General features: G+C 47.3%; 1 protein-coding gene across 2 annotated transcripts in view; it reads right to left on the bottom strand.

Moving 5' to 3' along the window:
* Positions 1–27,965, bottom strand: part of LOC137423217 (transmembrane protease serine 2-like) — a 245,594-nt gene that overhangs the window by 206,861 nt on the left and 10,768 nt on the right. For both annotated transcript variants that reach the window (XM_078774546.1, XM_078774545.1), the window contains exon 2: positions 19,080–19,395. In XM_078774546.1, the coding sequence (XP_078630672.1) occupies positions 19,080–19,395 (316 nt within the window). The remainder of the gene's footprint in view (positions 1–19,079; positions 19,396–27,965) is intronic.

Here is a 27,965-nt window from a genome sequence, read left to right as displayed (position 1 = left end):
CTCGCCATTTTAAATAAACCAAAACCGGCATCACCTCAACTCGCCATTTTAAATAAACCAAAACCGGCATCACCTCGACTAGCCATTTTATACAAACCCAAACCGGCATCGCCTCGACTCGCCATTTTAAATAAACCAAAACTGGTATCACCTCAACTCGCAATTTTATATAAACCCAACCCGGCATCACCTCGACTCGCCATTTTAAATAAACCAAAACCGGCATCACCTCGACTAGCCATTTTATACAAACCCAAACCGGCATCGCCTCGACTCGCCATTTTAAATAAACCAAAACCGGCATCACCTCGACTAGCCATTTTATACAAACCCAAACCGGCATCGCCTCGACTCACCATTTTAAATAAACCAAAACCGGCATCACCTCTATTCGCCATTTTAAATAAACCAAAACCGGATTTAACCTCAACTCACCAATTGATATAAACCCAAACCGACATCGCCTCGACTTGCTATTTTAAATAAACCAAAACCGGCATCACCTCAACTCGCCATTTTAAATAAACCAAAACCGGCATCACCTCAACTCGCCATTTTAAATAAACCAAAACCGGCATCACCTCGACTAGCCATTTTATACAAACCCAAACCGGCATCGCCTCGACTCGCCATTTTAAATAAACCAAAACTGGTATCACCTCAACTCGCAATTTTATATAAACCCAACCCGGCATCACCTCAACTCACCATTTTAAATAAACCAAAACCGGCATCACCTCAACTCACCAATTGATATAAACCCAAACCCACATCACCTCGACTCGCCATTTTAAATAAACCAAAACCGGCATCACCTCTACTCGCCATTTTAAATAAACCAAAACCGGATTCACCTCAACTCACCAATTGATATAAACCCAAACCGACATCGCCTCGACTTGCTATTTTAAATAAACCAAAACCGGCATCACCTCAACTCGCCATTTTAAATAAACCAAAACCGGCGTAACCTCAACTCGCCATTTTAAATAAACCAAAACCGGCATCACCTCAACTCACCATTTTAAATAAACCAAAACCGGCATCACCTCAACTCACCAATTGATAAAAACCCAAACCGACATCGCCTCGACTCGCCATTTTAAATAAACCAAAACCGGCATCACCTCAACTCGTCATTTTAAATAAACCAAAACCGGCATCACCTCAACTCACCAATTGATATAAACCCAAACCGACATCGCCTCGACTTGCTATTTTAAATAAACCAAAACCGGCATCACCTCAACTCGCCATTTTAAATAAACCAAAACCGGCATCACCTCAACTCACCAATTGATATAAACCCAAACCGACATCGCCTCGACTTGCTATTTTAAATAAACCAAAACCGGCATCACCTCGACTCGCCATTTTAAATAAACCAAAACCGGCATCACCTCAACTCACCAATTGATATAAACCCAAATCGACATCGCCTCGACTTGCTATTTTAAATAAACCAAAACCGGCATCACCTCAACTTGCCATTTTAAATAAACCAAAACCGGCATCACCTCAACTCGCCATTTTAAATAAACCAAAACCGGCATCACCTCAACTCACCAATTGATATAAACCCAAACCGACATCGCCTCGACTCGCCATTTTAAATAAACCAAAACCGGCATCACCTCAACTCGCCATTTTAAATAAACCAAAACCGGCATCACCTCAACTCACCAATTGATATAAACACAAACCGACATCGCCTCGACTCGCCATTTTAAATAAACCGTAAAACACGTATATTGTCCCGTCAAAGATTTTCGGTGCAAATCTTTCATACCTGTATTGAAAATCGCGTTAATTCGTGTCGTCTCGAGGCCCTGTACAGTGTACACTGTACAACCTTGAGGCTTTGTTTTTCTCTCAGCGCCTGTCGTTTGTGATCCAATAACTTTCGTTCTCTGTTTTCGCAGTCTTTCCACCCCAAAGCCTACTTCCTTATGTAAATCTCAACTCAAAAAAACAAAAAAAAAAGACATTACCTTCTCTGTGCTCATTCGTTTATTCTTTCTTATTCGTTCGTTCGTTCTTCGACCACGTGTTTCTCCCCCATTTCCCCAGATAGATTGTCAAATTTCAATTCGTTATTTTATCGTCCATGTGATATTGTTTGATTATATAGTTAGTTTTGGTTTGAATTTCCTGTAACTCGTATTTAATTAATCGTGTTCTGCTCCTCGTGTGTGGCCTTGTACTGTAGTTGTACCCCCGTCGGTGTTTTGTTAACTTAAGTGTGTTTTGCTTGGCTCTTGGTTTTTTCCCTTCAACCCCGAACATAATACTGTCTAACGTTCTAAATCCCCACCCCCCCCCCCCCCCCCCAAAAAAAAAAAAAAAAACCAAAAACATTTATTTTATTTTCTCCACGTGTACTGTTGTCTCATCCTGTATTTTCTGTCCAGGTGTGCTGTTCGCCCCACCCCCATTAACTCCTTGCCATCCACCGTTTGCCCTGTTCACGTGACTCGTGGTGGTCCCTCTCGGCTCTCCCCCCGTTGGTATTTTTGTGCATATAAGATTGTTCATAGTTCTGTTTAAATATTTTTAAATATGTTTAACCTTTCCCCTTCTGTTTTTTATTCAGTGGTATATTACAACACGCTGTTTTTCTTCCTATTTAAAAGGCTTTTCTCAATTTCCTCTCCAACTCATTCCACTTCAAAAAAAAGAAATTCAATATCTTATACGTCTCCCTCACTACATGGTCTAAATTCACATTCATTCCATCCCTCCTCCATCATCCTGAACCGGATTGCTAACTTGAAAATCACAACAAACCCAATTTGTTATCAATGTTCGTCTTTCATTAATCATCCACTTTCTAAACTCCCCTCTTGCCCCTCCCATCCAAATCCCCCCCCTTGCACCTACACTCCGAAACTTCCCCCTTGCCCCTCCACTCTTAAACTCCCCCCTTGCCCCTCCACTCCTGAACTCCCCCCTTGCCCTTCCCCTCCTAAACTTCCCCTTTGCCCCTCCCCTCCTAATCCCCCCCCTTGCCCCTCCACTCCTGATCTCCCCCCTTTCCCCTTCCCTCCAAAACTCCCCCCTTGCCCCTCCCCTCCTAAACTCCCCCCTCACTCCTTCCCTTCAAAACTCCCCCCCAATCCCTCCCATTCAATTCTCCCCCCATACCATTCCTCTCCAATTCTCTCTCCTCCCCCCTCCTCCTCCAAGCTGCCTCCTCCCCACTTCGTCTCCCTTCTATCTCATACCTCCACCCCCCCAAACCTTCTACTTTCCTCTGCCCCCCCTCAAACAACCCCTCACTGTGCCGCATCCCTTCACCAGCAAACCTTTCATCCTCCTCATCCTTCCCTTTCTTGGAACTCTTCTGCAACATCTGAAACACTATCAACTGCTCTCCCTACCTCCCCCTCTCATCCTTCATCTTACCCTACTCCTCCCCTCCCCTGTCCTGTACCCGATGCTCCCCCTCTCTCTTCATTAACGGTATGGACCTCAAACATCCGGGGCCTTCGCTCAAACCTGACTGATCTCTCCATACAGGTTGCTTCTGACAATCCAGACTTGATCTGCTTAACAGAGACTTTCCTCCTTCAAGATGTCTCTGATTCCTTAATATCTCTTCCTGGTTACTCCCTCCTCCGGTATGATAGACCTGAGCCTCGGCCTGGTGGTGGGGTGGCTATCTTTGTCAAAAACTCTCTTCCTCACTCTCCTTGCACTGCTCTCTTTCCTCCTCACCCGCAGGAGTACCTCTGGTTACGGCTCCCTCTCCGCTCCCACCTTTTGTTCATATGTGTTCTGTACCGTCCCCCAAACAGTGTTGACTCCATCTACATTTCAATGTCTGACAACATGGACCAACTTCTATCCACTCATCCCAACTCTCTCTTCCTCATATGTGGTGACTTCAACTGTCATCATGCCACCTGGTTGGGTGTGGGTTCCTCTCTCACTAGTCATGGCACCTCAGCAAAGGACTTCTGTGACTCACTGGGATTGACACAATCTGTCAATTTCCCGACCCGGATCTCAGCCAATGGAGTATCTTCTCTTCTAGACTTGGTTATGACAAACTTCCCTGCTAATGTCTGCTGCTCTTCTTCTGCTCCAATCGGTTCTTCTGATCATGTGCTTGTCAAAGTGGACATCTCTCTGGCCATTCTCAGAGAGCCTCCTCAGCGTCGACGAGTCTGGCATTTCACTCAGGCCGACTGGGATGGTCTTCAAGCAGCCATCAATCGTCTGGATTGGTCTCCCATCTCCACTGCCTCTGACATCAATTCTTCCTGGGAATTCTTCCAAAGCAAACTGATCTCTCTCATGCACAGATTTATCCCATCTCGCCTTCAATTGTCTTACCCTTCCTCCCGTCCATGGTACACTGAATCTTGTGGTGAGGCAGTTGCCCTGAAACAACTTGCCTTTGCCTCTTGGAAGGCTAATCCAACTGAAGGAAATCTCAGTTCCTTCCACCAAGCTCGGAACAAGTGTGTGTCTACCCTCAGGAGTGCCAGGAAGCACTATCTCTCCTCACTCAAGAATGAACTCTCAAACCTGTCTCCTTCCTCCAAATCCTGGTGGCGTCTGGTCAAATCCGTTTCTGGTGTTTGTTCCCCCTCCATCCCCTCCCCTACCTCAAATGGCCACACAGTTGACATCGCACGTGACAAAGCCGAATGCCTCAACTCTGTGTTCGCCTCGAAATCCTTAGTCCCAAACCCATCTCTCTCTGTTCCCACCTTTCCCAGTCGAACCCAACTGCTCCTGGACTCTGTGTCCTTCTCTCCTGACAAGGTGGAGGAGTTTTTGTCAAACCTCAACTCTGATTCTGCAACTGGACCAGACGGCATCAGCCCACGGGTCTTAAAATCCTGCTCTGCCGCTCTATCTCACCCTCTCTCTGTTCTTTTCACCCTATCTTTTGCTCAAGGTCATCTGCCAGCATCCTGGAAATCAGCTAACATTACCGCTTTACACAAAAAAGGTGCAAAAACAGATCCTTGCAACTACAGACCAATCAGCCTGCTCCCAATTATCAGCAAAGTCATGGAATCCATCATTGCTTCGGATATGAAATCTTTCCTCTTCTCCAATGGCTTGATCTCTGATCATCAATTTGGTTTCAGACCAGGTCACTCTACTCTGGACATGCTGCTTCTGCTGTCTCAACAATGGATGGAGGTCCTCAATGCCAAACAGGAAATCAGAGCTGTCTCCCTTGACATATCAAGGGCCTTTGATACGGTCTGGCACCCAGCTCTGCTCACCAAACTCTCCTCCTATGGTATCCATGGAAATCTCCATGCATGGCTTGCGGACTTCCTCTCTGGTCGTAGTCAACGTGTGGCCCTGAATGGATTTCTCTCATCTCCCCTTCCTGTTCAGGCTGGAGTTCCCCAAAGAAGTGTGCTGGGCCCTGTGCTTTTTCTGGTCTTTATCAATGATCTCTCTGACTCTCTGGAAAATCCTCTCTATCTCTTTGCTGATGACTCCACTCTCTGCCGCTCCATTCCTCTTCCCTCAGATCGGCAGTCTGCAGCCTCCTCACTCTCTGAAGACCTGGACAAAATCACAGACTGGTCAAACAAGTGGAACATGTCTTTCAATCCTGCCAAATCTCACTCTCTTACGATGTCTCTCCGAAAAGATCGACTGGACAACCCTCCCATCTACTTTCTCAACAATCCTCTCCAAGAAGTTCTGTCACTCAAGCTTTTGGGTCTCACTATCTGCCATGATCTTTCTTGGGAAAACCACATTTCCAAGCTGGCCTCCAAAGCCAGTCGCCGACTGGGCATCCTCCGTCGTGCGAAGTCCTTCCTCGGCACACCTGAGCTCCTCACCACTTACAAGGCTTTCATCCGCAGCTCAATGGAATACTGTTCTCCCCTATGGGCTGGTGCTCCTGCCTCACACCTGGCTCGGCTTCACGCTGTTGAATCCAAAGCTTTCAAAATCATTGGAATCTCCCGCGATGAAGCTATCTCTGAGGGCCTTTCACTCACTCACCGCAGGCAGGTAGGTGGTCTTTCTGTCTTCTACCGACTCCTCTCCGGCCTTGCTCCCCCAGCTCTCTCTGTGCTCTGTCCCCCAAATATTCCTACAGGTCGCACAAGATCTGCCAGCAACCCTCTGATGGTTAAACTGCCGAAATCTCGGCTCTCTGCTCACCTTCACTCTTTCATTCCTCTTTTCTCCCGCCTGTGGAACAAACTCCCACACTCCCTTCAATCCCTCTCCTCCCTCCAGGTCTTTAAAACAGCTGTTCACCACCATCTCTTATCTTCCCCCAGCCATAACCTTGATCTTTTCTACCCCCACTAATTCACCCCAGATCCACCTTGTTTGAAATTCCAACTTATTTCCTGGAAATCCTGGCAGTGTCCATATGTTTATACCTCTCCCACCCCCCACCCCCCTTCACATGCCTCCCCCCCTTCACATGCCTCCCCCCCAAAGCCCTCTCCCTCCCACAGATCTCTCGATGTCTCCATGTCTCTCGGTCCCTGCTCTCAAATGTTGTGTTTGTGTCCTTCCCCCTCTCTCCCCATCTTGTCTACCGCTCCCGATGTTATTTGTTTTATGTGTCTGTTTGTCTTTCTGTGTGATTAATGTTCGCTCTTTCACGAGCCTCGATCTTGTATACAAAAAAAAAAAAAAAAAAAAAAAAACCAAAACCGGCAGCACCTCAACTCGCCATTTTAAATAAACCAAAACCGGCATCACCTCAACTCGCCATTTTATATAAACCAAAACCGGCATCACCTCAACTCGCCATTTTAAATAAACCAAAACCGGCATCACCTCAACTCACCAATTGATATAAACCCAAACCGACATCGCCTCGACTCGCCATTTTAAATAAACCAAAACCGGCATCACCTCAACTCGCTATTTTAAATAAACCAAAACCGGCATCACCTCAACTCGCCATTTTAAATAAACCAAAACCGGCATCACCTCAACTCACCAATTGATATAAACCCAAACCGACATCGCCTCGACTCGCCATTCTAAATAAACCAAAACCGGCAGCACCTCAACTCGCCATTTTAAATGAACCAAAACCGGCATCACCTCAACTCGCCATTTTAAACAAACCAAAACCGGCATCACCTCAACTCGCCATTTTAAATAAACCAAAACCGGCATCACCTCAACTCGCCATTTTAAATAAACCAAAACCGGCATCACCTCAACTCGCCATTTTAAATAAACCAAAACCGGCATCACCTCAACTCGCCATTTTAAATAAACCAAAACCGGCATCACCTCAACTCACCAATTGACATAAACACAAACCGACATCGCCTCGACTCACCATTTTAAATAAACCAAAACCGGCATCACCTCAACTCGCCATTTTAAATAAACCAAAACTGGCATCACCTCAACTCGCCATTTTAAATAAACCAAAACCAGCATCACCTCATCTCACCAATTGATATAAACACAAACCGACATCGCCTCGACTCGCCATTATAAATAAACCAAAACCGGCATCACCTCAACTCGCCATTTTAAATAAACCAAAACCGGCATCACCTCAACTCACCAATTGATATAAACACAAACCGACATCGCCTCGACTCGCCATTTTAAATAAACCAAAACCGGCATCACCTCAACTCACCAATTGATATAAACACAAACCGACATCGCCTCGACTCGCCATTTTAAATAAACCAAAACCGGCATCACCTCAACTCGCCATTTTAAATAAACCAAAACCGGCATCACCTCAACTCGCCATTTTAAATAAACCAAAAACCGGCATCACCTCAACTCGCCATTTTAAATAAACCAAAACCGGCATCACCTCAACTCGCCATTTTAAATAAACCAAAACCGGCATCACCTCAATTCGCCATTTTAAATAAACCAAAACCGGCATCACCTCAACTCGACATTTTAAATAAACCAAAACTGGCATTGCCTCGACTCACCATTTTAAATAAACCAAAACCGGCATCACCTCAACTCGCCATTTTAAATAAACCAAAACCGGCATCACCTCAACTCGCCATTTTAAATAAACCAAAACCGGCATCACCTCAACTCACCATTTTAAATAAACCAAAACCGGCATCACCTCAATTCGCCATTTTAAACAAGTCAAGTGAATCCACTTGGATTCCGCCCAGGTTGGCACATGGAAATTATGATGTAGCATAATTATCATCTCGGGTCAAGATTTGAAATTATGCCATGGTTTTTGTAAAATTGCTACTAGTATTCACATTATGTACTTTCACCAAAACATACATCATCATAGAAACATACATAGAATTTGGGTCCTCTGGGTCATTTGGGTCCTCTGGGTCATTTGGGTCCTCTGGGTCATTTGGGTCCTCTGGGTCATTTGGGTCCTCTGGGTCATTTGGGTCCTCTGGGTCATTTGGGTCCTCTGGGTCATTTGGGTCATTTGGGTCATTTGGGTCCTCTGGGTCATTTGGGTCCTCTGGGTCATTTGGGTCCTCTGGGTCATTTGGGTCCTCTGGGGCATTTGGGTCCTCTGGGTCATTTGGGTCATTTGGGTCCTCTGGGTCATTTGGGTCCTCTGGGTCCTCTGGGTCATTTGGGTCATCTGGGTCATTTGGGTCCTCTGGGTCCTCTGGGTCATTTGGGTCCTCTGGGTCCTCTGGGTCATTTGGGTCCTCTGGGTCCTCTGGGTCATTTGGGTCATTTGGGTCCTCTGGGTCCTCTGGGTCATTTGGGTCATTTGGGTCATTTGGGTCCTCTGGGTCATTTGGGTCCTCTGGGTCATTTGGGTCCTCTGGGTCATTTGGGTCCTCTGGGTCATTTGGGTCCTCTGGGTCATTTGGGTCCTCTGGGTCATTTGGGTCCTCTGGGTCATTTGGGTCCTCTGGGTCATTTGGGTCCTCTGGGTCATTTGGGTCCTCTGGGTCATTTGGGTCCTCTGGGTCATTTGGGTCCTCTGGGTCATTTGGGTCCTCTGGGTCATTTGGGTCCTCTGGGTCATTTGGGTCCTCTGGGTCATTTGGGTCCTCTGGGTCATTTGGGTCCTCTGGGTCATTTGGGTCATCTGGGTCATTTGGGTCCTCTGGGTCATTTGGGTCCTCTGGGTCATTTGGGTCCTCTGGGTCATTTGGGTCATTTGGGTCCTCTGGGTCATTTGGGTCCTCTGGGTCATTTGGGTCATTTGGGTCATTTGGGTCCTCTGGGTCCTCTGGGTCATTTGGGTCCTCTGGGTCATTTGGGTCCTCTGGGTCATTTGGGTCCTCTGGGTCATTTGGGTCCTCTGGGTCATTTGGGTCCTCTGGGTCATTTGGGTCCTCTGGGTCATTTGGGTCCTCTGGGTCATTTGGGTCCTCTGGGTCATTTGGGTCCTCTGGGTCATTTGGGTCCTCTGGGTCCTCTGGGTCCTCTGGGTCATTTGGGTCCTCTGGGTCATTTGGGTCCTCTGGGTCCTCTGGGTCCTCTGGGTCCTCTGGGTCATTTGGGTCCTCTGGGTCCTCTGGGTCATTTGGGTCCTCTGGGTCCTCTGGGTCATTTGGGTCCTCTGGGTCATTTGGGTCCTCTGGGTCATTTGGGTCCTCTGGGTCATTTGGGTCCTCTGGGTCATTTGGGTCCTCTGGGTCCTCTGGGTCCTCTGGGTCATTTGGGTCCTCTGGGTCATTTGGGTCCTCTGGGTCATTTGGGTCCTCTGGGTCATTTGGGTCCTCTGGGTCATTTGGGTCCTCTGGGTCATTTGGGTCCTCTGGGTCATTTGGGTCCTCTGGGTCATTTGGGTCCTCTGGGTCATTTGGGTCCTCTGGGTCATTTGGGTCCTCTGGGTCATTTGGGTCCTCTGGGTCATTTTGGTCCTCTGGGTCATTTGGGTCCTCTGGGTTATTTGGGTCCTCTGGGTCATTTGGGTCCTCTGGGTCATTTGGGTCCTCTGGGTCATTTGGGTCCTATATTCCTATCCTATAACATATATATCTCCTATAACCTATCCTATAAATATAGATTTGATGACGTCATGTTTACACATCTGAGCGACAGAAATGAGCGACAGAAATGAGCGACAGAAACTAGCTTCACTTTTGAGCGCCCGAAATTCCCAGGCAAACGCTATAACGCACCAGGTTTACAACCTGTGCGTTAATAAACCTAAACCGGCATCACCTCAACTCGCCATTTTATATAAACCCAAACCGGCATCACCTCAACTCACCATTTTAAATAAACCAAAACCGGCATCACCTCAACTCGCCATTTTAAATAAACCAAAACCGGCATCACCTCAACTCGCCATTTTAAATAAACCCAAACCGACATCACCTCAACTCGCCATTTTAAATAAACCAAAACCGGCATCACCTCAACTCGCTATTTTAAATAAACCCAAACCGACATCACCTCAACTCGCCATTTTAAATAAACCCAAACCGACATCACCTCAACTCGCCATTTTAAATAAACCAAAACCGGCATCACCTCAACTCGCCATTTTAAATAAACCAAAACCGGCATCACCTCAACTCGCTATTTTAAATAAACCAAAACCGGCATCACCTCAACTCGCTATTTTAAATAAACCAAAACCGGCATCACCTCAACTCGCCATTTTAAATAAACCAAAACCGGCATCACCTCAACTCGCCATTTTAAATAAACCAAAACCGGCATCACCTCAACTCGCCATTTTAAATAAACCCAAACCGACATCACCTCAACTCGCTATTTTAAATAAACCCAAACCGACATCACCTCAACTCGCCATTTTAAATAAACCCAAACCGACATCACCTCAACTCGCCATTTTAAATAAACCAAAACCGGCATCACCTCAACTCGCCATTTTAAATAAACCAAAACCGGCATCACCTCAACTCGCTATTTTAAATAAACCAAAACCGGCATCACCTCAACTCGCTATTTTAAATAAACCAAAACCGGCATCACCTCAACTCGCCATTTTAAATAAACCAAAACCGGCATCACCTCAACTCGCCATTTTAAATAAACCAAAACCGGCATCACCTCAACTCGCCATTTTAAATAAACCCAAACCGACATCACCTCAACTCGCCATTTTAAATAAACCAAAACCGGCATCACCTCAACTCGCTATTTTAAATAAACCCAAACCGACATCACCTCAACTCGCCATTTTAAATAAACCCAAACCGACATCACCTCAACTCGCCATTTTAAATAAACCAAAACCGGCATCACCTCAACTCGCCATTTTAAATAAACCAAAACCGGCATCACCTCAACTCGCTATTTTAAATAAACCAAAACCGGCATCACCTCAACTCGCTATTTTAAATAAACCAAAACCGGCATCACCTCAACTCGCCATTTTAAATAAACCAAAACCGGCATCACCTCAACTCGCCATTTTAAATAAACCCAAACCGGCATCACCTCAACTCGCCATTTTAAATAAACCCAAACCGGCATCACCTCAACTCGCCATTTTAAATAAACCAAAACCGGCATCACCTCAACTCGCCATTTTAAATAAACCCAAACCGGCATCACCTCAACTCGCCATTTTAAATAAACCAAAACCGGCATCACCTCAACTCGCCATTTTAAATAAACCAAAACCGGCATCACCTCAACTCGCCATTTTAAATAAACCAAAACCGGCATCATCTTATTTTTATTTTTTTTTATTTTTTTTTATTTTTTATTTTTTTTTGTTTTGTTTTGTTTTGTATACAATATCGAGGCTCGTGAAAGAGCGAACATTAATCACACAGAAAGACAAACCGACACATAAAACATATAACATAGGGAGCGGTAGACAAGATGGGGAGAGAGGGGGAAGGACACAAACACAACATTTGAGAGCAGGGACCGAGAGACATGGAGACATCGAGAGATCTGAGAGAGGGCGAGGGCTTTGGGGGGGGGGGCGTGGGAAGGGGGCAGTGGGAGAGGTATAAAACATATGGACACTGCCAGGACTTCCAGGAAAGAAGTTGGAATTTCAAACAAGGTGGATCTGGGGTGAATTAGCGGGGGTAGAAAAGATCAAGGTTTTGGATGGGGGAAGATAAGAGATGGTGGTGAACAGCTGTTTTAAAGACCTGGAGGGAGGAGTGGGATTGAAGTGAGTGAGGGAGTTTGTTCCAGAGGCGGGAGAAAAGAGGAATGAAAGAGTGAAGGTGAGCGGAGAGCCGAGATTTCGGCAGTTTAACCATCAGAGGGTTGCTGGCAGATCTTGTGCGACCTGTAGGAATATTTGGGGGACAGAGCACAGAGAGAGCTGGGGGTGCAAGGCCGGAGAGGAGTCGGTAGAAGACAGAAAGACCACCTACCTGCCTGCGGTGAGTGAGTGAAAGGCCCTCAGAGATAGCTTCATCGCGGGAGATTCCAATAATTCTGAAAGCTTTGGTTTCAACAGCGTGAAGCCGAGCTAGGTGTGAGGCAGGAGCACCGGCCCATAGGGGAGAACAGTATTCCATTGAGCTGCGGATGAAAGCCTTGTATGTGGTGAGGAGCTCAGGTGTGCCGAGGAAGGACTTCGCACGACGGAGGATGCCCAGTCGGCGACTGGCTTTGGAGGCCAGCTTGGAAATGTGGTTTTCCCAAGAAAGATCATGGCAGATAGTGAGACCCAAAATCTTGAGCGACAGAACTTCTTGGAGAGGATTGTTGAGAAAGTAGATGGGAGGGTTGTCCAGTCGATCTTTTCGGAGAGACATAATAAGAGTGTGAGATTTGTCAGGATTGAAAGACATGTTCCACTTGTTTGACCAGTCTGTGATTTTGTCCAGGTCTTCAGAGAGTGAGAGGAGGCAGCAGACTGCCGATCTGAGGGAAGAGGAATGGAGCGGCAGAGAGTGGAGTCATCAGCAAAGAGATAGAGAGGATTTTCGAGAGAGTCAGAGAGATCATTGATGAAGACCAGAAAAAGCACGGGGCCCAGAACACTGCCTTGGGGAACTCCAGCCTGAACAGGAAGAGGAGATGAGAGAAACCCATTCAGGGCCACACGTTGACGACGACTAGAGAGGAAGTCCGCCAGCCATGCGTGGAGATTTCCATGGATACCAAAGGAGGAGAGTTTGGTGAGCAGAGCGGGGTGCCAGACCGTGTCGAAGGCACGTGATATGTCGAGGGAGACAGCTCTAATTTCCTGTTTGGCATTGAGGACCTCCATCCATTGTTGAGACAGCAGAAGCAGCATGTCCAGAGTAGAGTGACCTGGTCTGAAACCAAATTGATGATCAGAGATCAAGCCATTGGAGAAGAGGAAATATTTCATATCAGAAGCAATGATGGATTCCATGACTTTGCTGATAATTGGGAGAAGGCTGATTGGTCTGTAGTTGCTAGGATCTGTTTTTGCACCTTTTTTGTGCAAAGCGGTGATGTTGGCTGATTTCCAAGCAGATGGCAGTTGACCTTGAGCAAAAGAGAGGGTGAAGAGAACAGAGAGAGGGTGAGATAGAGCAGCAGAGCAGGATTTTAGGACCCGTGGGCTGATGCCGTCGGGTCCAGTTGCAGAATCAGAGTCGAGGGTTGACAGAAACTTTTCCACCTTGTCAGGAGGAAAGGACACGGAGTCCAGGAGCAGCAGGGTACGACTGGGTATGGTGGGTACAGAGAGGGATGGGTTTGGGACACAAGATTTAGAGGCAAACACAGAGTTGAGGCATTCAGCTTTTTCACGTGCGGAGTCAGCTGTGTAGCCGTTTGAGGTAAGGGAGGGGATGGAGGGGGAACAAACACCAGAAACGGATTTGACCAGACGCCACCAGGATTTGGAAGAGGGAGACAGATAAGAGAGTTCGGTCTTGAGAACGGAGAGATATTGTTTCCTGGCTCTCCTGAGGGTGGGCACACACTTGTTTCGGTCTTTGTGAAAGGAAATGAGATTTCCTTCCGTTGGATTTGCTTTCCAGGAGACGAAGGCAAGTTGTTTCTGGGCAACAGCCTCACCACAAGATTCCGTGTACCATGGATGGGAGGAAGGGTATGACAACTGAAGACGAGATGGGATAAATCTGTGCATGAGAGAGAGCAATTTACTTTGGAAGAATTCCCAGGATGAGTTGATGTCAGAGGTGGTAGAGATGGGAGACCAGTCCAGATGATTGATGGCTGCTTGAAGACCGTGCCAGTTGGCCTGAGTGAAATGCCAGACTCGTCGACGCTGAGCAGGCTCCCTGAGGATGGTCAGAGAGATGTCCACTTTAACAAGGACATGATCAGATGTTCCGATCGGAGCAGAAGAAGAGCAGTAGACATTTTCAGGGAAGTTAGTCATAACCAAGTCCAGAAGAGAAGATGTTCCGTTGACTGAGATCCGGGTCGGGAAATTGACAGATTGTGTCAGTCCCAGTGAGTCGCAGAAGTCCTTTGCTGAGGAGCCATGGCTGGTGAGAGAGGTACCCACACCCAGCCAACTGGCATGGTGACAATTGAAATCACCACATATGAGGAACAGAGAGTTGGGATGAGTAGATAGAAGTTGGTCCATATCATCAGACAGCGAGATGTAGATGGAGTCATCACTGTTTGGTGGACGGTACAACACACATATGAACAAGAGGTGGGAGCGAAGGGGAAGCCGTAGCCAGAGGTATTCCTGGGGGTGAGGTGGAGAGAGTGCAGTGCAGGGCGAGTGAGGAAGAGAGTTTTTGATAAAGATAGCAACCCCGCCTCCAGGACGAGGCTCAGGTCTATCATACCGGAGGAGGGAGTAGCCCGGGAGAGATACTATGGAATCAGAGACATCATAAAGGAGGAAAGTTTCTGTTAAGCAGATCACGTCTGGTTTGACAGAAGCAACCTGTATGGAGAGATCGGTTCAGTTTGAACGAAGGCCCCGGATGTTTGAGGTCCATACCGTTAATGAAGAGGAAGGGGGAGCATCAGATACAGAACAGGGGGGAGGAGGGGTAGGGTAAGATGTGGAAGAGGTGGAAGAGGTAGGGAGAGCTGTTGAAGGTGTGTCAGAGATTTCAGAATAGCTCGGAGAAAGGGAAGGATGGGGCGGACAAAAGGTTTGATGGTGATTGGGTGAGCCACAATGAGTTGTTATTTGAGGAGGGGGAAGAGCGAGGCAGAAGGTTGGGGGAGATGGAGGTGAGAGTTTGAAGGGGGAAGAAGCGGGGAGGACGCTTTGAGGAGGGGGAGTGAGCGGGGGGAAATTGAGAAGCAATGAGGGTGGGGAGATTTGAAGGGGAGGGGTGAGGGGGGAGTTTGGGAGGGAAGGGACAAGGGGAGGGATTTGAAAGGGATGGGATATGGGGGAGATTTGGAGGGGAGGGGTGAGGCAGGAGTCTAGGAGGGGAGGGGCGAGGGGGAGTCTTGGCGGGGAGGGGTGAGGGGGTAGTTTAGGAGGGAGGGGGCAAGGGGGGAGATTTGAAAGGGATGGGTGATGGGGAAGATTTGGAGGGGAGGGGTGATGGGGAAGATTTGGAGGGGAGGGGTTATGGGGAAGATTTGGAGGGGAGGGGTGAGATTGGATTTTTGAAAGTGTACGATTTATGGGAAACGAACATTTATTGCAAAATGAGTTTCTTGTGACCTTCGAGTTAAAAATACGTTTAAGGACGCTGGATGGAGGATGGAGTGCAGGAGAGTTTAGGGAATGTAGAACAAAGGCACTATAGGAGATGGATATTTTTTTTGGGATGAATTGATTTGGTGAGCAAGTCGAAAGCAGCCTTTTAAAGAAGAAGAAGAAAAAGGTGTTATAAAATATGACGGAATACATAACTTGAGGGGAAAGTGTAAACATTGAAGGTTAACGAGTGAAAACTATCTGGGGAAATGGGGGAGAAACACGTGGTCGAAGAACGAACGAACGAATAAGAATGAATAAACGAATGAGAACAGAGAAGGAAATGTGTTTTTTTTTTTTTTTTTTTGAGTTGAGATTTACACAAGGAAGTAGGCTATGGGTGAAAAGAGTGGGAATACAGAGAACGAAAGTTATTGGATCACAAACGACGGACCACTGAGAGAAAAACAAAGCCTCAAGGTTGTACAGTGCACACTGTACAAGGCCTTGCTCGCGACATGGCAAACAGACGATCAATTTATGAAAGATAAACACCGAGAAACAACCAAAGTTGCACACAATAACTTCACACACCGAAAGATAAATACAGTTTCGACAAAATACAATTGTGAACAGACTTAACTTCGAAAAACGTGGAGACCGTGTGGAGCTTCGAAAATCCCTGCCGCCGTCTCCAAGATCTCGCGAGATCTCGCGAGATCTCAACTCACCAATTGATAGAAACACAAACCGACATCGCCTCGACTTGCTATTTTAAATAAACCAAAACCGGCATCACCTCAACTCGCCATTTTAAATAAACCAAAACCGGCATCACCTCAACTCACCAATTAAATAAACCAAAACCGGCATCACCTCAACTCGCCATTTTAAATAAACCAAAACCGGCATCACCTCAACTCGCCATTTTAAATAAACCAAAACCGGCATCACCTCAACTCGCCATTTTAAATAAACCAAAACCGGCATCACCTCAACTCACCAATTGACATAAACACAAACCGACATCGCCTCGACTTGCTATTTTAAATAAACCAAAACCGGCATCACCTTGACACAAAACCAGCATCACCATCACCAAAACCGGCATCACAAAACCGGCATCACATCACCTCGATAAACACAAACCGACATCGCCTCGACTCGCCATTTTAAATAAACCAAAACCGGCATCACCTCAACTCGCCATTTTAAATAAACCAAAACCGGCATCACCTCGACAAGCCATTTTATACAAACCCAAACCGACATCGCCTCGACTCGCCATTTTATATAAACACAAACCGGCATCACCTCAACTCGCCATTTTATACAAACCCAAACCGACATCGCCTCGACTCGCCATTTTATATAAACACAAACCGGCATCACCTCAACTCGCCATTTTATATAAACACAAACCGACATCGCCTCGACTCACCAATTGATATAAACACAAACCGACATCACCTCACTCACCAATTGATATAAACACAAACCGACATCGCCTCGACTTGCTATTTTAAATAAACCAAAACCGGCATCACCTCAACTCGCCATTTTATAGAAACACAAACCGACATCTCCTCAACTCGCCATTTTATATAAACACAAACCGGCATCACCTCAACTCGCCATTTTATATAAACACAAACCGGCATCACCTCAACTCGCCATTTTATATAAACACAAACCGGCATCACCTCAACTCGCCATTTTATATAAACACAAACCGACATCGCCTCGACTCGCCATTTTATATGAACACAAACCGGCATCACCTCAACTCGCCATTTTAAATAAACCAAAACTGGCATCACCTCAACTCGCCATTTTAAATAAACCAAAACCGACATCGCCTCAACTCGCCATTTTAAATAAACCAAAACCGGCATAACCTCAACTCGCCATTTTAAATAATCCAAAACCGGCATCACCTCAACTCGCCATTTTAAATAAACCAAAACCGGCATCACCTCAACTCGCCATTTTAAATAAACCAAAACCGACATCGCCTCAACTCGCCATTTTAAATAAACCAAAACCGGCATCACCTCAACTCGCCATTTTAAATAAACCACAACCGGCATCACCTCAACTCGCCATTTTAAATAAACCAAAACCGGCATCACCTCAACTCGCCATTTTAAATAAACCAAAACCGGCATCACCTCAACTCGCCATTTTAAATAAACCAAAACCGGCATCACCTCAACTCGCCATTTTAAATAAACCAAAACCGGCATCACCTCAACTCACCATTTTATATAAACCCAAACCGGCATCACCTCAACTCGCCATTTTATATAAACACAAACTGGCATCACCTCAACTCGCCATTTTAAATAAACCAAAACCGGCATCACCTCAACTCACCAATTAAATAAACCAAAACCGGCATCACCTCAACTCGCCATTTTAAATAAACACAAACCGGCATCACCTCAACTCACCAATTGATATAAACACAAACCGGCATCACCTCAACTCACCAATTAAATAAACCAAAACCGGCATCACCTCAACTCGCCATTTTAAATAAACACAAACCGGCATCACCTCAACTCGCCATTTTAAATAAACACAAACCGGCATCACCTCAACTCACCAATTGATATAAACACAAACCGGCATCACCCCAACTCACCAATTCATATAAACCCAAACCGACATCGCCTCGACTTGCTATTTTAAATAAACCAAAACCGGCATCACCTCAACTCGCCATTTTAAATAAACACAAACCGGCATCACCTCAACTCGCCATTTTAAATAAACACAAACCGGCATCACCTCAACTCACCAACTGATATAAACACAAACCGACATCACCTCAACTCACCAATTGATATAAACACAAACCGGCATCACCTCAACTCACCAATTGATATAAACCAAAACCGGCATCACCTCAACTCGCCATTTTATATAAACCCAAACCGACATCACCTCAACTCGCCATTTTATATAAACCCAAACCGACATTGCCTCAACTCGATATTTTTAATAAATCCTCCTGCCACCCAGCCCCTCGCTCTCCTGCCCCCTTCTCAATTTGCCCCCTTACCCCATGCCAAAGCAATGATTCTGCCCCCGGTTCTCCTGCTTCCTTCTCAGCCCCCTTTCCTCCCCACCCTTATGGTTCACCTGCTCCCACCACCCCCCCCTGTCAGGTGGAGACTTCTCAGCCCCCCCCCCCCCCCCCACAGAGCCAGTGGCTCTCTTGTCCTCGCCTCGTCGGCTTTGCCTCCTCTTCTCCTCCCCCCCCGCTTTCCTCCTCCTCCTCCCGCCCCACCCCGAGCAATGCAAGGTACCCCTGCTAGTCTCAAATATTTGTTTGTCTGTTGCTTCAAATCCATCAAACCTTTTTTACCTGGTCTTTCTTGACAGCAGAATGTTTTTTCCCAACACTCAATGGTGTAAGCTGTAAGTTATAGTTCATTGTTCTACATGAAAAACTCTATAAATGGCCTAAAGTGTCGTCAATGAAAGGCTCAAAATCTGTTTAATATTCTTACCAATCTAACTACATTGCATGGATTCTGATTGTGTGGTATCAATATTAATTATTTTATATTCATTATATGTTCATTATATTCAGCAGAAAACTGATGTTACTCACTTGCAGGTTGTTGATGGACTACTGGAGGTTGTTGGACATTTTGTGGGTGGTGGAGTGCATTGGCTCTGGGCTGGCCAGCAGGGGGATATGGCATGGGCTGGCCAGGCATGTTTGATGGATAAGGTGTTGGAGCAGTTGAATATACATTACCAGGGTAGGCCTGAGGTTGAGCAGGGTGGCCCTGAGGTTGAGCAGGGTGGCCCTGAGGTTGAGCAGGGTGGCCCTGAGGTTGAGCAGGGTGGCCCTGAGGTTGAGCAGGGTGGCCCTGAGGTTGAGCAGGGTAGCCCTGAGGCATTGGGAAAACAGAATAGATTCCCTATAAAAAAAAAAAGGAGTAGAGCATTAGTGTTAATCACCTTTCCTTTTTTTTACATTTATCTAAGGCTCATGATGGATCGTTCACTCCAATGAAACGATGAAAACATTTCACGATTGAAATTTTAACAAGAAGAGCACTAGGTGGATCATATATTTCTGCCAGGCACAGTTTACATTTTGTATCCCACTGATCGACCGGATCTGAACAAAAATCGAATCGGCTTGTTCTTGTCACCTAACCAACTTATCCACCAAGTTTTGTCATAAGTCATAAAGCACTTCCCCCAAGCTCAGTGGCTGTGCTGAGTGTTTGTCTCATCAGTGTGTGTGTGTGTGTGTGTGTGTGTGTGTGTGTGTGTGTTTGAGTGTGTGTGTGTGTGTGTGTGTCACCTCTATTATGAGCCACCGCTATTATGAGCCTTCGCCCATCTTATCGTCTTATTATAATAGGGCAAACGTATATGGTTATGTCGCGATGTTTGTTGCTATGTTTATATGCGACGAAACGTCTTCCTCTTCTTCAAAAAAATTTACCACCCTCTTAATTGCGTTAAGACTGCTGAGACCCCTCTACCTTTGAAGACCCTTTAATTCCCCCAAGACCCTTCAGACCACCAAGACCCCTGAAGACCCAAAATACCCTGAAGACCCCCAAAGACCCCAAACAGCCAATACACCCCAAAGACCCAAAATACCCTTCAAGGCCCCGAGGCTCAAAAAGACCCTGAATACCCAAAAACCCAAAATATCACGAAGATCCAAAACATCCCGAAGACCCAAAACACACCGAAGACCCAAAACACCCCAAAGACCCAAAACACCCTGAAGACCCAAAACACCCCGAATACCCAAAACACCCCGAATACCCAAAACACACCCGAAGACCCAAAACACACCCGAAGACCCAAAACACACCCGAAGACCCAAAACACCCCAAAGACCCAAAACACCCCAAAGACCAAAAATACCCTTCAAGACACTGAGGCTCAAAAATACCCTGAATACCCAAAAACCCAAAAGCTCCCAAAGTCCCAAAACACCCCGAAGACCCAAAACACACCCGAAGACCCAAAACACACCCAAAGACCAAAAACACCCCCGAAGGTTTCCTGGTTACTCCCTCCTCCGGTATGATAGACCTGAGCCTCGTCCTGGTGGTGGGGTGGCTATCTTTATCAAAAACTCTCTTCCTCACTCTCCTTCCACTGCCCTCTCTCCTCCTCACCCCCAGGAGTACCTCTGGCTATGGCTTCCTCTCCGCTCCCCCCCTTTTGTTCATATGTGTTCTGTGCCGTCCCCCAAACAGTGATGACTCCATTTACATTACACTGTCGGACAACATGGACCAACTTTCTCTTCCTCATATGTGGTGACTTCAACTGTCATCATGCCAGTTGGCTGGGTGTGGGTTCCTCTCTCACCAGTCATGGCACCTCAGCAAAGGACTTCTGTGACTCACTGGGATTGACACAATCTGTCAATTTCCCGACCCGGATCTCAGCCAATGGAGTATCTTCTCTTCTAGACTTGGTTATGACAAACTTCCCTGCTAATGTCTGCTGCTCTTCTTCTGCTCCAATCGGTTCTTCTGATCATGTGCTTGTCAAAGTGGACATCTCTCTGGCCATTCTCAGAGAGCCTCCTCAGCGTCGACGAGTCTGGCATTTCACTCAGGCCGACTGGGACGGTCTTCAAGCAGCCATCAATCGTCTGGATTGCTCTCGCATCTCCACTGCCTCTGACATCAATTCTTCCTGGGAATTCTTCCAAAGCAAACTGCTCTCTCTCATGCACAGATTTATCCCATCTCGTCTTCAGTTGTCTTACCCTTCCTCCCATCCATGGTACACTGAATCTTGTGGTGAGGCAGTTGCCCTGAAACAACTTGCCTTTGCCTCTTGGAAGGCTAATCCAACTGAAGGCAATCTCAGTTCCTTCCACCAAGCTCGGAACAAGTGTGTGTCTACCCTCAGGAGTGCCAGGAAGCACTATCTCTCCTCACTCAAGAATGAACTCTCAAACCTGTCTCCTTCCTCCAAATCCTGTTGGCGTCTGGTCAAATCCGTTTCTGGTGTTTGTTCCCCCTCCATCCCCTCCCTTACCTCAAATGGCCACACAGTTGACATCGCATGTGACAAAGCCGAATGCCTCAACTCTGTGTTTGCCTCAAAATCTTTAGTCCCAAACCCATCTCTCTCTGTTCCCACCTTTCCCAGTCGAATCCAACTGCTCCTGGACTCTGTGTCCTTCTCTCCTGACAAGGTGGAGGAGTTTTTGTCTAACCTCGACTCTGATTCTGCAACTGGACCAGACGGCATCAGCCCACGGGTCCTAAAATCCTGCTCTGCCGCTCTATCTCACCCTCTCTCTGTTCTTTTCACCCTATCTTTTGCTCAAGGTCATCTGCCAGCATCCTGGAAATCAGCAAACATTACCGCTTTACACAAAAAAGGTGCAAAAACAGATCCTTGCAACTACAGACCAATCAGCCTGCTCCCAATTATCAACGAAGTCATGGAATCCATCATTGCTTCGGATATGAAATCTTTCCTCTTCTCCAATGGCTTGATCTCTGATCATCAATTTGGTTTCAGACCAGGTCACTCTACTCTGGACATGCTGCTTCTGCTGTCTCAACAATGGATGGAGGTCCTCAATGCCAAACAGGAAATCAGAGCCGTCTCCCTTGACATATCACGTGCCTTCGATACGGTCTGGCACCCAGCTCTGCTCACCAAACTCTCCTCCTATGGTATCCATGGAAATCTCCATGCATGGCTTGCGGACTTCCTCCCTGGTCGTAGTCAACGTGTGGCCCTGAATGGATTTCTCTCATCTCCCCTTCCTGTTCAGGCTGGAGTTCCCCAAGGCAGTGTGCTGGGCCCTGTGCTTTTTCTGGTCTTTATCAATGATCTCTCCGACTCTCTGGAAAATCCTCTCTATCTCTTTGCTGATGACTCCACTCTCTGCCGCTCCATTCCTCTTCCCTCAGATCGGCAGTCTGCAGCCTCCTCACTCTCTGAAGACCTGGACAAAATCACAGACTGGTCAAACAAGTGGAACATGTCTTTCAATCCTGACAAATCTCACACTCTTACTATGTCTCTCCGAAAAGATCGACTGGACAACCCTCCCACCTACTTTCGCAACAATCCTCTCCAAGAAGTTCTGTCGCTCAAGCTTTTGGGTCTCACTATCTGCCATGATCTTTCTTGGGAAAACCACATTTCCAAGCTGGCCTCCAAAGCCAGTCGCCGACTGGGCATCCTCCGTCGTGCGAAGTCCTTCCTAGGCACACCTGAGCTTCTCACCACATACAAGGCTTTCATCCGCAGCTCAATGGAATACTGTTCTCCCCTATGGGCTGGTGCTCCAGCCTCACACCTAGCTCGGCTTCACGCTGTTGAAACCAAAGCTTTCAGAATCATTGGAATCTCCCGCGATGAAGCTATCTCTGAGGGCCTTTCACTCACTCACCGCAGGCAGGTAGGTGGTCTTTCTGTCTTCTACCAACTCCTCTCCGGCCCTGCTCCCCCAGCTCTCTCTGTGCTCTGTCCCCCAAATATTCCTACAGGTCGCACAAGATCTGCCAGCAACCCTCTGATGGTTAAACTGCCGAAATCTTGGCTGTCTGCTCACCTTCACTCTTTCATTCCTCTTTTCTCCCGCCTCTGGAACAAACTCCCACACTCCCTTCAATCCCACTCCTCCCTCCAGGTCTTTAAAACAGCTGTTCACCACCATCTCTTATCTTCCCCCATCCAAAACCTTGATCTTTTCTACCCCCACTAATTCACCCCAGATCCACCTTGTTTGAAATTCCAACTTCTTTCCTGGAAGTCCTCGCAGTGTCCATTTGTTTTATACCTCTCCCACCCCCCCCCCCCTTCCCATGCCTCCCCCCAAAGCCCTCTCCCTCCCACAGATCTCTCGATGTCTCCATGTCTCTCGGTCCCTGCTCTCAAATGTTGTGTTTGTGTCCTTCACAGTCTCTCCCCATCTTGTCTACCGCTCCCGATGTTATTTGTTTTATGTGTCAGTTTGTCTTTCTGTGTGATTAATGTTCGCTCTTTCACGAGCCTCGATCTTGTATACAAAAAAGAAGAAGAAAAAAAGAAGAAAAAGACCCAAAACACCCGAAGACCCAAAACACTGAAACACCCTGAAGACCCAAAACACCCCAAAGACCCAAAACACCCCGAAGACCCAAAACACCCCGAAGACCCAAAACACCCCGAAGACCCGAAACACCCCGAAGACCCGAAACACCCCGAAGACCCAAAACACCCCGAAGACCCAAAACACCCCGAAGACCCAAAACACCCCGGAGGCCCAAAACACCCCGAAGACCCAAAACACCCCGAAGACCCAAAACACCCCGAAGACCCAAAACACCCCGAAGACCCAAAACACCCCGAAGACCCAAAACACACCGAAGACCCAAAACACCCCGAAGACCCAAAACACCCCGAAGACCCAAAACACCCCGAAGACCCAAAACACCCCGAAGACCCAAAACACCCCGAAGACCCAAAACACCCCGAAGACCCAAAACACCCCGAAGACCCAAAACACCCCGGAGGCCCAAAACACCCCGGAGGCCCAAAACACCCCGAAGACCCAAAACACCCCGAAGACCCAAAACACCCCAAAGACCAAAAATACCCTTCAAGGCACTGAGGCTCAAAAAGACCCTGAATAACCAAAAACCCAAAAGCTCCCAAAGTCCCAAAACACCCCGAAGACCCAACACACACCCGAAGACCCAAAACACACCCAAAGACCCAAAACACACCCGAAGACCCAAAACACCCGAAGACCCAAAACACCCGAAGACCCAAAACACCGGAACACCCTGCAGACCCAAAACACCCCGAAGACCCAAAACACCCCGAAGACCCAAAACACCCCGAAGACCCAAAACACCCCGAAGACCCAAAACACCCCGAATACCCAAAACACCCCGAAGACCCAAAACACCCCGAAGACCCAAAACACCCCGAAGACCCAAAACACCCCGAAGACCCTAAACACCCCGAAGGCCCAAAACACCCCGAAGACCCAAAACACCCCGAAGACCCAAAACACCCCGAAGACCCAAAACACCCCGAAGACCCAAAACACCCCGAAGACCCAAAACACCCCGAAGGCCCAAAACACTCCGAGGACCCAAAACACCACGAAGATCCATAACACGAAGACCCAAAACACCCTGAAGACCCAACACATCCCGAATACCCAAAAACCCCGAATACCCAAAACACCCCGAAGACCCAAAAACACCCCGAAGACCCAAAAACACCCCGAAGACCCAAAACACCCCGAAGACCCAAAACACCCGGAAGACCCAAAACACCCCGAAGACCCAAAACACCCCGAAGACCCAAAACACCCCGAAGACCCAAAACACCCCGAAGACCCAAAACACCCCGAAGACCCAAAACACCCCGAAGACCCAAAACACACCGAAGACCCAAAACACCCCGAAGACTCAAAACACCCCAAAGACCCAAAACTCCCTGAAGACCCAAAATACCCCGAAGACCCAAAAGACCCTTGATTGGGAGATCTCGCGAGATCACGGCGAGGTCACATCTTTTCGAAGCTGCTCCATGCGCTCACGCTTTCGAAGCTAAGTTATATTTCTCAATTGTGTTTTTGTCGAGACTGTATCTATCTTTCGGTGTATGTACCTATAGCGTATCTTTTGGAAAATTTTCGGTGCTAATTTTTCGTACATGTATACACAATCGTCGGTTAATGGTATCGAGTATTCTGCGGCCTAGTACTCGTAGGCTTAGACTACCGTACCGTCTCCGACCTTGTGGTTTTGTTTTTCTCTCAGCGATTCGTCGAATGCGCTGAAATTATTTTCGTTCTCTGTTTCGTACCAGTCGTTCACCCCGTACCTCCTTGTTTAATATCTGTACTCACAAAAAAAAAAAAAAAAACCCCCAAAAAAACATTTCCTTCCCAGGTCTTATTCGTTTATTTGTTGTTCTTTGTTCGCGATCACGCGGGAAGAAATGTATAATCTCTCCCCTGAACAACTATTTTCTCTCATATATTATAACACCCTTTTCTTCTTTTCCTACAAAAGGATGCTTTCGTCTTGCTCACCAAATCTATTCATTCCAAAAAATATATATAATACCATCTCTTACAGTTCCTCCTTTCTACATTCCCTAAACTATCCAGAACTCCATCCCTCCTCCAGTGTCCTCAAACGTATTTTTGACTCGAAGGTCTCAAACTCATTTTGCAAAAAATGTTCGTTTCCCATGAATAGTACACTTTTCAAAATCCAATCTCACCCCTCCCCTCTAAATCCTCCCCATCACCCATCCCTTTCAAATCTCCCCCCTTGCCCCTTCCCTCCCCTCCCTCCTAAACTCCTCCCACACCCCTCCCCTCCGAGACTCTCCCTCGCTCCTCCCCTCCTAGACTCCCCTCTCAACCCTCCTCCTCAAAGCATCCTCCCTGCTTCTTCCTCCTTCCAACTTTCACCTTCATCTCCCCAAACATTCTGCCTTGCTCTTCCCCCTCCTCAAATAACACCTCACTGTGCCTCACCCAATCTCCATCCAACCTTTTGTCCGCCCCATTCTTCCCTTTCTCCAAGCTATTCTGAAATCTCTGACACACCTTCAACAGCTCTCCCTACCTCTTCCTCCTCTTCCACATCTTACCCTACGCCTCCCCCCCCCCCCTGTTCTGGACCCGATGCTCCCCCTTCCTCTTCATTAACGGTATGGACCTCAAACATCCGGGGCCTTCGCTCAAACTTGACTGACCTCTCCATACAGGTTGCTTCTGACAAACCAGATGTGATCTGCTTAACAGAAACTTTCCTCCTTCATGATGTCTCTGATGCCTTGGTATCTCTCCCAGGTTACTCCCTCCTCCGGTATGATAGACCTGAGCCTCGTCCTGGAGGTGGGGTTGCTATCTTTATAAAAAACTCTCTTCCTCACTCGCCCTCCACTGCCCTCTCTCCACCTCACCCCCAGGAATACCTTTGGCTACGGCTTCCCCTTCGCTCCCACCTTTTGTTCATATGTGTGTTGTACCGTCCACCAATCAGCGATGACTCCATCTACATCTCACTGTCTGATAATATGGACCAACTTCTATCTACCCATCCCAACTCTCTCTTCCTCATATGTGGTGATTTCAATTGTCACCATGCCAGTTGGCTGGGTGTGGGTACCTCTCTCACCAGCCATGGCTCTTCAGCAAAGGACTTCTGCGACTCACTGGGACTGACACAATCTGTCAATTTCCCGACCCGGATCTCAGTCAATGGAGCATCTTCTCTTCTGGATTTGGTTATGACAAAGTTCCCTGAAAATGTCTGCTGCTCTTCTTCTGCTCCAATCGGCTCATCTGATCATGTGCTTGTCAAAGTGGACATCTCTCTGACCATTCTCAGAGAGCCTCCTCAGCGTCGACGAGTCTGGCATTTCACTCAGGCCAACTGGCACGGTCTTCAAGCAGCCATCAATCATCTGGACTGGTCTCCCATCTCTACCGCCTCTGACATCAACTCATCCTGGGAATTCTTTCAAAGTAAATTGCTCTCTCTCATGCACAGATTTATACCATCTCGTCTTCAGTTGTCATACCCTTCCTCCCGTCCATGGTACACGGAATCTTGTGGTATGGTGAGGCTGTTGCCCTGAAACAACTTGCTTTCGTCTCCTGGAAAGCAAATCCAACGGAAGGAAATCTCATTTCCTTTCACAAAGCCCGAAACAAGTGTGTGTCCACCCTCAGGAGAGCCAGGAAACAATATCTCACCATTCTCAAGACCGAACTCTCTTATCTGTCTCCCTCTTCCAAATCCTGGTGGCGTCTGGTCAAATCTGTTTCTGGTGTTTGTTCCCCCTCCATCCCCTCCCTCACCTCAAATGGCTTAACGGCTGACTCCGCACGTGAAAAAGCTGAATGCCTCAACTCTGTGTTTGCCTCTAAATCTTGTGTCCCAAACCCATCCCTCTCTGTACCCACCGTACCCAGTCATACCCAGCTGCTCCTGGACTCTGTGTCCTTTCCTCCTGACAAGGTGGAAAAGTTTCTGTCAACCCTCGACTCTGATTCTGCAACTGGTCCTGACGGCATCAGCCCACGGGTCCTAAAATCATGTTCTTCTGCTCTTTCACTCCCTCTTTCTGTTCTCTTCACCCTCTCTTTTGCTCAAGGTCATCTGCCATCTGCTTGGAAATCAGCCAACATCACTGCTTTGCACAAAAAAGGTGCAAAAACAGATCCCAGCAACTACAGACCAATCAGCCTTCTCCCAATTATCAGCAAAGTCATGGAATCCATCATTGCTTCAGATATTAAATCTTTCCTCTTCTCCAATGGCTTGATCTCTGATCATCAATTTGGTTTCAGACCTGGTCACTCTACTCTGGACATGCTGCTTCTGCTTTCTCAACAATGGATGGAGGTCCTCAACACCAAACAGGAAATTAGAGCTCTCTCCCTTGACATTTCACGTGCCTTCGATACGGTCTGGCACCCTGCTCTGCTCTCCAAACTCTCCTCCTTTGGTATCCATGGAAA

Source organism: Myxine glutinosa, chromosome 3 (genome assembly GCF_964187855.1).
Source record: "Myxine glutinosa chromosome 3, kmMyxGlut1.1, whole genome shotgun sequence".
Lineage (NCBI taxonomy): Eukaryota > Metazoa > Chordata > Myxini > Myxiniformes > Myxinidae > Myxine > Myxine glutinosa.
This window is presented reverse-complemented; position numbering and strand designations above follow the sequence as displayed.